The sequence below is a fragment of the Cyprinus carpio genome, chromosome A15 (assembly GCF_018340385.1).
Source record: "Cyprinus carpio isolate SPL01 chromosome A15, ASM1834038v1, whole genome shotgun sequence".
Classification (NCBI taxonomy): domain Eukaryota; kingdom Metazoa; phylum Chordata; class Actinopteri; order Cypriniformes; family Cyprinidae; genus Cyprinus; species Cyprinus carpio.
The window spans coordinates 14,376,919-14,389,313 of NC_056586.1; the positions used below are offsets into that span (position 1 = coordinate 14,376,919).

At 35.6% G+C, this 12,395-nt stretch overlaps 2 protein-coding genes across 3 annotated transcripts; both read right to left on the reverse strand.

The window, feature by feature from the left end:
- Positions 1-1,340: 1,340 nt before the first annotated feature.
- On the reverse strand, positions 1,341-4,033 carry LOC109058506 (succinate dehydrogenase [ubiquinone] cytochrome b small subunit B, mitochondrial-like). Of its 2 annotated transcripts, none has more exons than XM_019075700.2 (4): positions 3,928-4,033; positions 3,345-3,455; positions 2,952-3,102; positions 1,341-1,883 (listed from the first exon to the last, which is right to left on the reverse strand). In XM_019075700.2, exons 1-4 carry the CDS (start codon positions 3,974-3,976, stop codon positions 1,718-1,720), a joined length of 477 nt encoding a protein of 158 aa, XP_018931245.1. In that variant the 5' UTR covers positions 3,977-4,033; the 3' UTR covers positions 1,341-1,717. The 2 variants fall into 2 exon arrangements, with proteins under 2 accessions (XP_018931245.1, XP_018931246.1); XM_019075701.2 differs by having other exon boundaries at positions 2,952-3,099; positions 3,928-3,993.
- Positions 4,034-5,919: 1,886 nt separating this feature from the next.
- On the reverse strand, positions 5,920-12,395 carry LOC109064604 (L-amino-acid oxidase-like). Its single transcript, XM_042771131.1, has 10 exons — positions 12,221-12,395; positions 11,512-11,611; positions 9,738-9,961; positions 8,962-9,071; position 8,890; positions 8,487-8,687; positions 8,188-8,256; positions 7,926-8,062; positions 6,599-7,380; positions 5,920-6,518 (listed from the first exon to the last, which is right to left on the reverse strand). Exons 2-9 carry the CDS (start codon positions 11,540-11,542, stop codon positions 6,615-6,617), a joined length of 1,539 nt encoding a protein of 512 aa, XP_042627065.1. The 5' UTR covers positions 11,543-11,611; positions 12,221-12,395; the 3' UTR covers positions 5,920-6,518; positions 6,599-6,614.

Consider the following 12,395-nt stretch of genomic DNA (forward strand, 5'->3'; position numbering starts at 1 on the left):
TATAGTGCAGCAGCTGGCATAAATATCTCCCCTGAGGACATATCCATGGCTATTAAAGACAGTAAAGCATGTGACTGTTGACTGACTCTTTTACATAAACCATGTAAGCAGCACATTAAGATCAGACTTAGAACTGGAGAGCTTAACTTGGTTATCTCTTAAATGACCTCAAAATGACAACCTCAAGTCACCTCACCACAAAAAAGATTCATCATTTAAAAAAAAAAAAAAAAAAACAAGTTTTCAATTTTATAAATGCATCTTTACAGGTTATATAGATTTATGGTTGTATTATGTGCTTCACCTACAAACCAGATTACATTTTCTTGCAATATTGTTTGAGCAATCTCGGACTCCATCTAGTGTTAATAAAAACAAAACTGTTGCTTAATCTGAATACTGTGATCCTAATTCAAACTTTATAACCTTAGAACACATTTTTAGTTTATAGAACATAATTTAGTTTTTCTTTAAAGTAGCAATCACTGTGGCTACTTACTAAGGACCACTGAGACCCTTGAGCAAGGCACTGAACCCCCAGTTGCTCCCCGGGCGCTGGATCTATAGCTGCCCACTGCTCCGGGTGTGTGTTCACGGTGTGTTCACTTCTCACTGCTGAGCAAATATCACAACTTTTTTTTTCTTTTCTTTTTTAAATTCGATATGGGTCACCATACTTGACAACAATTTTGCTGTCTCCTCTTTCCCAACCTAATCTTTGAACTTTGCCCGTTGTACAGTGGAAATTCCTGTTCACTCCGAAGAAACCATATAATCCAAAAAACTTCCTTTATTCTTAAGTGCACAATTTTAGTGCACAATCTAGTCATACTGTACTGTTTTATTACACAAATCTCCATAGCACTTTAAACAGACAGACTCGCTGTGATTTTCAGACGTGTCTCCGTCCAAAATGTATTCCCATCAAAGTCAATCAGGAAAAACATCTCTAGATACCCTTAGATCTAAAATACACATTTTGTCATTTAGATACTATTTACATAATTACCCACACAAGCTCAGTTTTACCTGTTTAAATTACATCTAAGCAATTTAAAACGAAAGATGTAAAGAAATTGCTTTTAGTGCAAAGCACATCCAATTACAAATTTCCTTTCATGAACGATTACTTACTTGAGCAGAAATACAGCCATGCAAAGTGTGAAGCAGAAATACTGTCAATGTGACAATTCTCCAGATGATGTGGTCATTAATGGAGGCCTTCAAATACCTGTGTAAAGTTAATTCTGCATATGCTGTGATGACACAACCAACTTAAGTCAAGATATTATGTTGTAACACATCAGATACTGGCTGACAAGAAGACATTATGCAATAAATATGACCAAAACATTTATTACCTGATCATTTTCCTGTAAAAATGTTATATTGTTAGTGTAATGATTTTTCAAGTTCAAATACAGTGACCAGATTCTTGAAGCCACAATAATTTGTTGCATTTGCTGCATCAGAAACACTGATTTGCCAGACAATGGTGAGTAGACCATTTCCATTTTCAGAGATTTCCATCTTAAGCAAAAGCTGAGCATGTTCTGAAAAAACTGACAACATTAACAATTAAAAACACCTGCAAATCAACACAATGTTGCCAAAAATAATATATTTATAGAATTTACACATAATGTCACAATTGTATAGAATTAACTGGAACTCCGACGCCGAAAGCGGATCCCACAGCACCCTCATCTCATTCCAGTCATTTACTCCACAAGAGGGCCACAGCTTTGCAAATCCCCACGTCATGGTAGTTGAAGTAGCACAGGCCGGCGAAGGTGACGGTCGACAGAAGGAAGAGGCCAGCATTAGCCATCTTGATTTTAAAGTCTCCGTGAACATAATCTGTCACAACCTGCCCAAGACCCCTGAAAAATAACACACAATAAAATGCAATGCCCTTTTCAAATAATGACTGTTATGAATATTGATGTTACAGGAATAGTTCAACCCAAAGGGAAAATTTGTTTAAAGTTTACTCACTCTTGTGCCATCCAAGTTGTAGATGAGCTTGTGTCTTCGAAGCAATAGTTTTTGAGAAATGTAGCATTACATCACTTGTTCATCGATGGATCCTCCTCAGGAGTGAATGGGTGCCGTCCGAGTCCAAACAGCTGATTAAAACATCACAATAATCCACGACTCCAGTCCATTAATGAATGTCTTGTGAAGTTAAAAGTTTATTGTTTGCTATAAATTCATCAATAAGAAATGTTTAACTGTTGCTTCTGGCCAAAATACAAGCCTTCTATTCATAATATTGTTTCCTCTAGTGAAAAATCAGTCTCGCCTGAATCAGGATAGAACTATGCACAGATCAAGAACTGTTTACAAGTGAAAACAGTTCTAAGCAAATATATCATTGGTTTTTGATGTGAGAGGACAACAGGGGTTGGACTTTTTTCACTGGAGGAAGCTTTATTATGGATTATGGACTCGTATTGCGGCCAGAGGCGACAGTTTAAAGTTAAAATGTTTTAACGATGGATTGTTAAATACAAACAAGAAGTTTTTTTACTTCTCGAGATGTTAATTGATAGACTGGAGTCATGTGGATTATTGTGATATTTTTAATAAGCTGTTTGAACTCTCATTCTGACGGCACCCATTCACTGCAGAGGATCCACTGGTGAGCAAGTGATGTAATGCTAAAATTCTCCAAATATGTTCTGATGAACAAACAAATTAATCTACGTCTGATGGCCTGAGGGTGAGTATTTTCAGCAAATTTTCATTTTTGGGTGAATTAATTCTTCATTGATTAATAAACACTTTTTTTTACATATAGTTAACAGAAGAGAGCGGTTTTATATATATATATAAAACATATACAGCTCAACATATTCCAGAGAAAAAGCAAGAGAAAAAAAAAATGAACAGCAAAGGAAAATTTCATTTTGAATATGTCAAGCATTAATTCTAAAACACTGTCTTACCAGTGACCATGTAGAGTAAGAGCTGCTGCTAAAGAGTAGTCAACAGCAGGGACAGGGTAAAAGTACGCAACAGGTGCCAAGCCCAGAAGAACTATGCTCAGGATCCTCTCTCCTGTCCAGTGCAGCGAAGCAGCTTTGGACCCGGAGCCTGCTATTAAAAAAAAAAAAAATACAAAAAAAATAAAATAACCGGTAACATCAACAAATGTTCTTCACAAAAGAGCATCTGCATCAACATGCCAATGTCAAAAATCATTTACTTGACTAATAAAACAATCATGAATAGTTTTGTACTTCTGAATGTTAAGACGCTTAAATTTAGACCCAATGAAAGGCTGACAGTACGGTCAACTATATTTGTTACATAAAAAGCACACAATGTAAATCACTAACCATAACTGGATGGAGTAGCATGTATCTTTGCTGATATCAAGTATGGACAGTCACGATCCTTCTTCTGTACAGCTAAAGGTCTGATGAGGGAGCAAGAGCGAAACAACAGAGCTGTGGAAAGTGACAAGAACACACAATACAAGAAATAAAAGTATTCAGAATTACAATTTCAAATATATGTACTAAACTGATGTTGATCTGTAACGAATGAGGTCAGTGATGATGTTCATGCAATACTTAAAAATGACCAATTTGAAAACCACCTCACATAATAACTATAAACACAGACGTTTTTATACGCTAATAAAAAGCATCTCATCTTATAGTCTCAGATTTACTGTGTACATTATTGCGTTTGCCAACAATTTGACATAAATATAAATAACTGGTTAATTTAGAGAAAGAGAAAAGAGACGTTACGTTAGCATGCTAGTTATCTGCACGAGTAAGTTAAGCGTGCTGCGATTGACATTAAACGTCATTGGAGAATTATTATAAAAAAAAACTTTTTACATATGAGCTAAACAACTGTGATACAGAATGAGGAGCCGAGAACAAAAGCATGAAAAACACTCAAACTTACGACTGACACCTCTGCAGCAAACAGAACGTATCCTGACAAGAGCCGCCATGATTCTCACCACCAACCCAAGGTGACTGGAATCACCCGGATGTACTAATGCTGCCCGTGACCGGTGTGATGAAATGAACCTTTTCATGTAAAATATACTAATACAAATCGATTAAAATATTTACATATACTAGAATAGTTAAATAATTGAAATATAGTACATCTCAACAAGTTAGTGTTTTAAGCATCTTTACATTTATTCCAAAACAATAACTCAAGGCAGTACCAATTTAAACAATACAGGTCCTTCTCAAAAAATGAGCATATTGTGAAAAAGTTCATTATTTTCCATAATGTAATGATAAAAATTAAACTTTCATATATTTTAGATTCATTGCACACCAACTGAAATATTTCAGGTCTTTTATTGTTTTAATACTGATGATTTTGGCATACAGCTCATGAAAACCCAAAATTCCTATCTCAAAAAATTAGCATATCATGAAAAGGTTCTCTAAACATGCTATTAACCTAATCATCTGAATCAACTAATTAACTCTAAAAGATTCCTGAGGCTTTTTAAAAACTCCCAGCCTGGTTCATTACTCAAAACCGCAATCATGGGTAAGACTGCCGACCTGACTGCTGTCCAGAAGGCCATCATTGACACCCTCAAGCGAGAGGGTAAGACACAGAAAGAAATTTCTGAACGAATAGGCTGTTCCCAGAGTGCTGTATCAAGGCACCTCAGTGGGAAGTCTGTGGGAAGGAAAAAGTGTGGCAAAAAACTCTGCACAACGAGAAGAGGTGACCTGACCCTGAGGAAGATTGTGGAGAAGGACCGATTCCAGACCTTGGGGGACCTGCGGAAGCAGTGGACTGAGTCTGGAGTAGAAACATCCAGAGCCACCGTGCACAGGCGTGTGCAGGAAATGGGCTACAGGTGCCGCATTCCCCAGGTCAAGCCACTTTTGAACCAGAAACAGCGGCAGAAGCGCCTGTTACTCATTGGTCCAAAGTACTTTTTTCGGATGAAAGCAAATTTTGCATGTCATTCAGAAATCAAGGTGCCAGAGTCTGGAGGAAGACTGGGGAGAAGGAAATGCCAAAATGCCTGAAGTCCAGTGTCAAGTACCCACAGTCAGTGATGGTCTGGGGTGCCATGTCAGCTGCTGGTGTTGGTCCACTGTGTTTTATCAAGGGCAGGGTCAATGCAGCTAGATATCAGGAGATTTTGGTTGCCTCCATGCCACGCCGCATTGAAGCAGTCATTTCTGCAAAAGGATTCCCGACCAAGTATTGAGTGCATAACTGAACATAATTATTTGAAGGTTGACTTTTTTTGTATTAAAAACACTTTTCTTTTATTGGTCAGATGAAATATGCTAATTTTTTGAGATAGGAATTTTGGGTTTTCATGAGCTGTATGCCAAAATCATCAGTATTAAAACAATAAAAGACCTGAAATATTTCAGTTGGTGTGCAATGAATCTAAAATATATGATTCATATATATTTATATAATATATGATAAGTTATATAATATATGATAAGTTTAATTTTTATCATTACATTATGGAAAATAATGAACTTTTATCCAATATGCTAATTTTTTGAGAAGGACCTGTATTAATTTATGAACTGATGTATAGATGTTCTTTTAATTTATTCAACTTATTTTCGAAACATCAGTCATTAAAGCTCAGTAAACACTGGTCACAGACACGGAGATGTCCCTTTAATTTCACCAAGCTTAAGCTGAAATTGAAGAAAAAAAAAAAAAAAAAAAACATTGAAAGGCCATTTTAAGTTTTATTTTGATGTGGTGATATCTAAGTGGGTGAGACTTCCCATTAAACATCAAAGCCATCGTTTTGTTTATTCAGACTGAATATATATAAACAGAGGATGTAGCCTATTGCTTTAGATTTGTTAGCCTATTCATAATTTCTTTTTTTTATATTGATGTTTTACAAATTGTTTCACATATAATAAAACGACAAAATATTTTTAGCAAATGCCAAATTTTATTAATCTATGTAACATTTTATGTATTTTTTAATATAATTTACTGAACTTGTAAATGTAGAACAAAAGGTATGTAAATACAATTTCATTTCATTTGAAGAAAATAGATATTATTAATACTGTTAATAATAAAATAATATGTGTAAATACAGTACCAGAATATTCAATAATGTGATACAATTTCAGTAATCTAAAATAATTAAATTAAATTTAAAAGCATAATTACGTGACAGTAAGCAATTCAGGATCATTAATAATAATACATTGTAATGAGTGTATTGTATTGTACTGAGCATCATGATTTTTGCAAAAGTGCTTAGAAGATCATTAACATCTTATATTTAGATACTATTTTATAAAATATCAAACACTTTCAAAATGCCAACCACATCCCTCAAGAGGGTCTTAAAGATTGTTTTTTTTTTTTTTTTTTTTTTTTTTTTATAGTTGGTATTTGACAAATAGCATCATGGCAGTGGAAATAAAGTCTGGCAAAGGTGATGGGTGGCAGAGTGCCGTGATATCCACCGTTTCAAGTGATATTTTGAAGTCTCTGAGAGTGTAGTCAGTCAAAACCTGGAAGAAAGAGCACAAGAGGGTTACATTTGACAACTAAAGGGTTTTTAAAAATATCTTTAGTGTATTATTAAACACACCATCATGATTTGTTTCCTACTTTGCATTGTTATTTATTTTATCTGCAGCTCTCAGAGCAGATTTCATGGCGGTCTCAATCCAGGCATGAGGTCTGGCCGTGTGCTCTCCTGCAAAGTAAATCCTCCCCTCATTCTGGACTATAGACTTACTATAGTCTCTCATCTGGAATGGAGTGAAGATGGCAAAGGCGCCGTGGCTGTAAGGATCCATTCCCCACTTTTTCACAACACCGCCGGTGTAGAGCTGCCGGATGTGTTCTCCATGGATCTTCACCAGGTCATTCAACACCAGATCCTTCAACTCATCTTCCTTAATAGTCTGTAGAAATGCAGCGTCATCAGAGGAGGTGTAAGAAGCTAACAAAGCCCCGGCTGTTATCCCGGAGTCATTATGACTGGGGTAGTGAATGAAACGTGATGGCAGATCTGTGATGCTTTTCCCACCGAAGATGCCATCATCCTCCCAGAACCTTTTGCTGAAACTCAGCACTACTTTTGTGGAGCTGGAATAGTGCAGAGACCGCAGTGCTTCCATCTTTTCAGCCGAGAGAGGAGGTTTAAAGTCAATGAGGAGCGTTGCTTTGGCTGTGGCCGTCACCAACACATAATCAGCAGTAATGCTGGTCAGGGTGCAGTGGTTACGACAGTCTTCGTACAAAACTGTCACGTTGTCCTGCATTTGACTGATGGCCTGGACTTTTGAGTTCTTAAGAATTGTGGCATTCAGCACAGTGTAGAATGCTTTAGGGAATGATTCAAAGCCACCTTTAAATTCAGAATACCTGGAAAAGATTATTGATGTAGACATTTTGAATATGTTTATTTTGATATTTTAGATGATATATATTACCAGTCTGGAGTCTGAAGTAAGTTTTTTTAAAGAAATTTATACTTTCATTTAGGAAGGATGCATTCAATTGATTAAGAACAACAGAAAATAAATGCTGAAAAAAATCTGGAAAAAAATGTATCATGATTTCCACAATTTTCTTTTTTTTTATTAAGCAGCATAGCTGTTTTCAACATCGAATGCTTCTTGAGCACTAAATCAGCATATTAGAATGATTTCTGAAGGATCATGTGACACTGAAGACTGGAGTAATGATGCTGAAAATTCTGCTTTGCCATCCCAGAAATATAAAATATATCCAAATAGAAAATATTTATACTAAAAATAAATAATAACTCACAATATAATTGTTCATACTTTAATATTAAAAAATAAATCAATACATTCATATATAAAGAGACTTCCTTAAAAACAAAACCAAACTTTTGAATGATAGTGTATAGAGGACATTAGTTTGGGTTAACAGTAATATCTTACGTGTCCTTGTCAGTTATATCACACTGGATGTAGAGCATCTCAGTGAGGGCTGTGTAGTAGAAGCTGTTTTCATTCAGGATATCACCAATCATTCGCAAAGCTCCTCTGCTCAAATTTCCCACGTTCACTAAATACTCCTGTTAACAGATTGGAATTAGAGACATCCTACCATTAGTACTCGTATTTAGACTAGTCTAACCCATATATTTTTGAGCTATTGTAAATGCTAATTAAATCTGATGAGATATTACAGACATTTTACCTTTACTGAGTATGAATCATATTTGTTCAACATTTTCTCACAGCCCATTTTCTGCAGATCATCTTTTAACTGATAAAGATCCAAGAAAGAAAGGAACAATAAAATATATTAGCAAATAAATAATAAAAGCAAGATAAGGGGGAAATTAACTATTGTTTTACAATATTTAATTATTCTGACTTCACGTCACTGATTTTATCAGAAAAATGATTTATTAACCTCATTCATTCTCCCTTTAAATAAACATTTGGCTGGCCAGATACATGTGTTTTTGAATAAACAGAATGTTTTCTACTCACCTTGCCCAAAGCCATGTCAAACAGTTCTCTGGCACTTTTCCCCTTCTCCCAGTTATACACAGGGTAGTTCAGAATATCTGGGTTCTGCTTTACAGTGTAGGTTTTATAGCGAAATCCGTTTATAAAATAGTAAGTGTTGTCGTTGTACTGCATAAAGGGTCCAAACTTCAGGCCCAGCTTTGTTGCAAAAGTCCTGAGAATCTTGAAAGTGATATCATGGAAAACAAGCTGATTAACCTTCTGTCAATGTCACTTGAATAGCAGTCTTTGATTATGTCAGTTTCACATTTTGGATTTCCTGTTATCCCACTAATGTTATTCATTGTGAATAACTCTATCAAGTAAATCTCTGCATGTTTATCTAGTTGTAATATAGTTTCACACTAATTATTGTACTGTCTACCCTCAGAAAGTTACATGAGGTGAATATGAAATAGGATTTGACTCTCATGTATAGAGATTAAAAAGAGCTTACCGGTGGAAACTTGGGATCCTCATGGCACCGAGTTCTGCATACCAGCCCTCTTGGTCCCTATGTGTTAGAATTCGTCCACCTATGCGGTCACTTGCCTCAATAATCGTCACCTTTAAGAGCAGAGAAAAAAGAACAGGCAAAAGCAGCAGACAAATATTATAACAATTACATATAATTATAAAACATAAAAAATAGAAAGTAGACGTGATTCTACGGAAAAGACCTTAAATAAAATTGAATCATGCAGTGCTTCAGGGAAACTTTTTCTAGGGGTTTTCTCTGCTTCATCCACTTTATATAATCTTGATTACTGTCATTTTCTTTTCCTAAAAAGGACTGATTTCGTAATGCGCTGTATAAGTTGGGGAAAGCCAGGTCATGAGATTGGAGGCGTCATTTTGGAACTAGCAGAAAGTTACTATGTTAGGCCGCATCATGAATCTCATATGGAAGTGGTTAGAAGTATAACCAAAGCTTTGATGTGTCTGTACAGTCTGGTGTCTGAAATGGTTAAACAGGTGATTTAGATAACTAATACATAACTGGAACTAACTTCTTTCAGTCTTTTCATATGTGAAGAAAAGGGGAAAACATATTGCTGCCAATTATCTCTAACAGTCTCTTGCAATTAATAGAGACCCCATTTGCACCAGACATTGTTTCCTTTAGTTTAGATGTGTTTAGAAAGCTCTTTCTATCTGTATATCCTGTTTTCATGAGTCTGTTATAGTGTTAGTGTTAAATGTTGCTTTGTGCTATAGATAGCGTTATGAGACCTTATGTCCCGCATCCTCCAGAAACTTGGCAGCAGTGAGTCCAGCAGCACCTGCTCCGATGATTATCACATGCTGAGGGTTCTTCGTTGGAGGGAGGCCTTGTTCTGTTAGCTTCAGAAGGTAATCATAATCAGAGTCTTGTAAACATTTGAAAAGAGAATCTTCTTCCATATTTCCACCAGCATGGTAGGTGAAAACCAAGATCAGTGCCAGCACTGCAGATACTGTTGAAAAGACGTTAAAGTGTAAAATGTAAAAATAAATCAGTTATTTGAAGTTATGTTTAAAATTTATTTTTTTGTCTTTAAGCCTACACTGCAAACCCTTTAAAGGTGCTGTATGTAGGATTGAAAACGAGTGGTTGAACTAGGATTTGCAGTCCAATTTCAAAATATTAGAGAGGGTTTTTTTCACCCGGCCCCTCCTCCTCAGACTTGACTCACAGGCAGGTTGCCAGATTGACGACACCAACAAGAACGAGCACACTTGACGATTAATTAAACGAAATACGTTGTGTTTTCCACCAACTGGCAACCCGGGGTGCCGAAATACAATTGGGTAAACAGGCAGTGGGCGGGTTTCACAAAACAAAACAACTACAGACAGACATTCGGCCGGAACGCACATTTTCAAAGGAGAATAACTGACTGTAGCATTGTTTTTCAGATAAACAAGTATGTTAACTTAGCATGTTTCTTAAATATCTGCAAACATATTATGGTATTTTTATGCTTTAGTAGAGCCAAAAATTACTTACAGCAACTTTAAGCTTTCATTATTAAACAACATTTGAAATGTGAATTTTTGTAATTAAAATCGAATCGAAATCTCACTCAAAATGATCACTAAATGCTGAAAAGCCTACCATAAGCCTTTGTATGGTTTAGTTAGCTATATATATATTTCTATAAAGTCCGTAAAAATATGAAGGAATTTTCCATAGCCTATTTATTTTTCATATGTAAGTTAGGCCTATTTCCCCAATACTTTGACTTACTTATTGTAAGCTATTTGAGTCGTGTTTTAGAGTTAAAGAAATGTAGGCTATGTAGCTAATGTCCTGAATGACAGAAACTTACCCATTTTTATCTTTATCTTTTAAAAATACGGCACAATTCATGTGTTAATATGAAGGATTTTTTGATCTTGAACTTGATTTTAACAGGTGTTTTACCCGTATTTTAATACGCATTGTGTAGCGTTTTGGGGTTGAATGAATTTAATCTTTAAACAATGAAGGGAAACTGAAAATAAATGTAGCTAAACCTTCCATAAATTTAGCTAACAGACTACGGGTAATTTTCTGCCAGGACATTATCCGTTTTTTGTAAGAATTTGGTGAGGTTTTTCCACGAGGGTAGGCTGTGTATTTTGACGGGAAAATTATTTTCTCGAAAGTTTTGCGTAAATTCCACTTTTTCTTCAACGTTTGCTGCTACCTTTTTATAAGGTGTCAACATGGAGCATAATTTCTTATTGAACAGCTGCAGAATGCTTCAAAAGTGCTGCCTAAGCTAATTCAAGTGTTAAAAATATCCAGTAGACTAGTTCTGTTTTCCAGCAAAACGATCCTTTTTTCCTTCGACTCAATACAGGAAGATTTTCCCTCACATGAAAGTGGTTTCGGTTTAGGCTACTTTCTTTTTATGAATGAAAAACACGTGACCTATTTCACCTCTTTTGGAGTCCCTAAAAATTAAACTTGTATGCCTCCCCAGCTGATTCAGACAAAGCATTTTAATAAATCAAAAGGACATGTCCCTCTAATACTCACAGTATTTGCACAGGCTAAAGTTTTTCAACATTTTGATCTGAGCGAGCCAGAAGCCGGAGCGCTTAACGCACCTTCTCTTGCGTAAAGTGGAAAGCGAAACCTATGGAAGAACACAATCAATGTGCAAAATTATGGAGAAATTTGGGCAGCATAATAAAACTGTTTTATCACTATAATAACATTATAAATCACAGACTAATTCAAGCTATAAAAATTTAAAATGATACTCGTGCACTGGAATAACTGACTAATACTCACCTTCATAATGAAAAATGGTTTTAAAGTGGTCCAGAGCTTTATTTAACTGCTAGGCTATATATCTAAGAGTGCAATTGCTACAGTTTAATTGACTGAAGAGACGAAGAAGATGGATAAAGTGTCTGGACAGGCTATTCCAGCAATAAATGTCTCTGGCTATAATCATGTGTGGGCTCCTCTATTCAGCAAGAAATATTTTCCCACATAGACTCAAGATTCAACCACACTGAACAAATTAGATTAGTGAGCTTTAGTATTTATCAACATACCTAATTTCCCCAGAATCAATCATTTCTAACCACTCGTTTATTAGTTTGTAATTATGTCAAGTTGGCAAGCAAATTTAGGTAGGATAAATATTTGTACATTTCCATCAGATTTACTTGTTTCTGCCATTTTAAGAAATTTTAAAGTCTCATCTGTATAGGTAAATAAATCATACATCACTTACCAGGTATCTTGTTACTCACTCCGGTCTGCTGGTAGCCTGTTTTATAGCACACCATGCAGAAACCGAAAGAAGATGATGGTGATGCTTTTAACCACAAAGTTTCCGATGCTGTCCTGTCACTCATGATGCAGGTTAAGAAAAAAACCGACATCTTTATCTTCATAGGCCTATTTAA

Bases quoted from the DNA above. Each gene is read 5' to 3' on its own strand.
- LOC109058506 (XM_019075700.2), bottom strand. From the start codon at position 3,976: ATGGCGGCTCTTGTCAGGATACGTTCTGTTTGCTGCAGAGGTGTCAGT. The intron at 3,456-3,927 runs GTAAGTTTGAGT...CACTTTCCACAG, and splicing joins TTGCTGCAGAGGTGTCAGTC to CTCTGTTGTTTCGCTCTTGC. The intron at 1,884-2,951 runs GTAAGACAGTGT...GTTATTTTTCAG, and splicing joins CTTACTCTACATGGTCACTG to GGGTCTTGGGCAGGTTGTGA.
- LOC109064604 (XM_042771131.1), bottom strand. From the start codon at position 11,542: ATGTTGAAAAACTTTAGCCTGTGCAAATACT. The intron at 9,962-11,511 runs GTGAGTATTAGA...TCTTTTCAACAG, and splicing joins CTTTAGCCTGTGCAAATACT to TATCTGCAGTGCTGGCACTG. The intron at 8,257-8,486 runs GTGAGTAGAAAA...GATCTTTATCAG, and splicing joins TTGACATGGCTTTGGGCAAG to TTAAAAGATGATCTGCAGAA.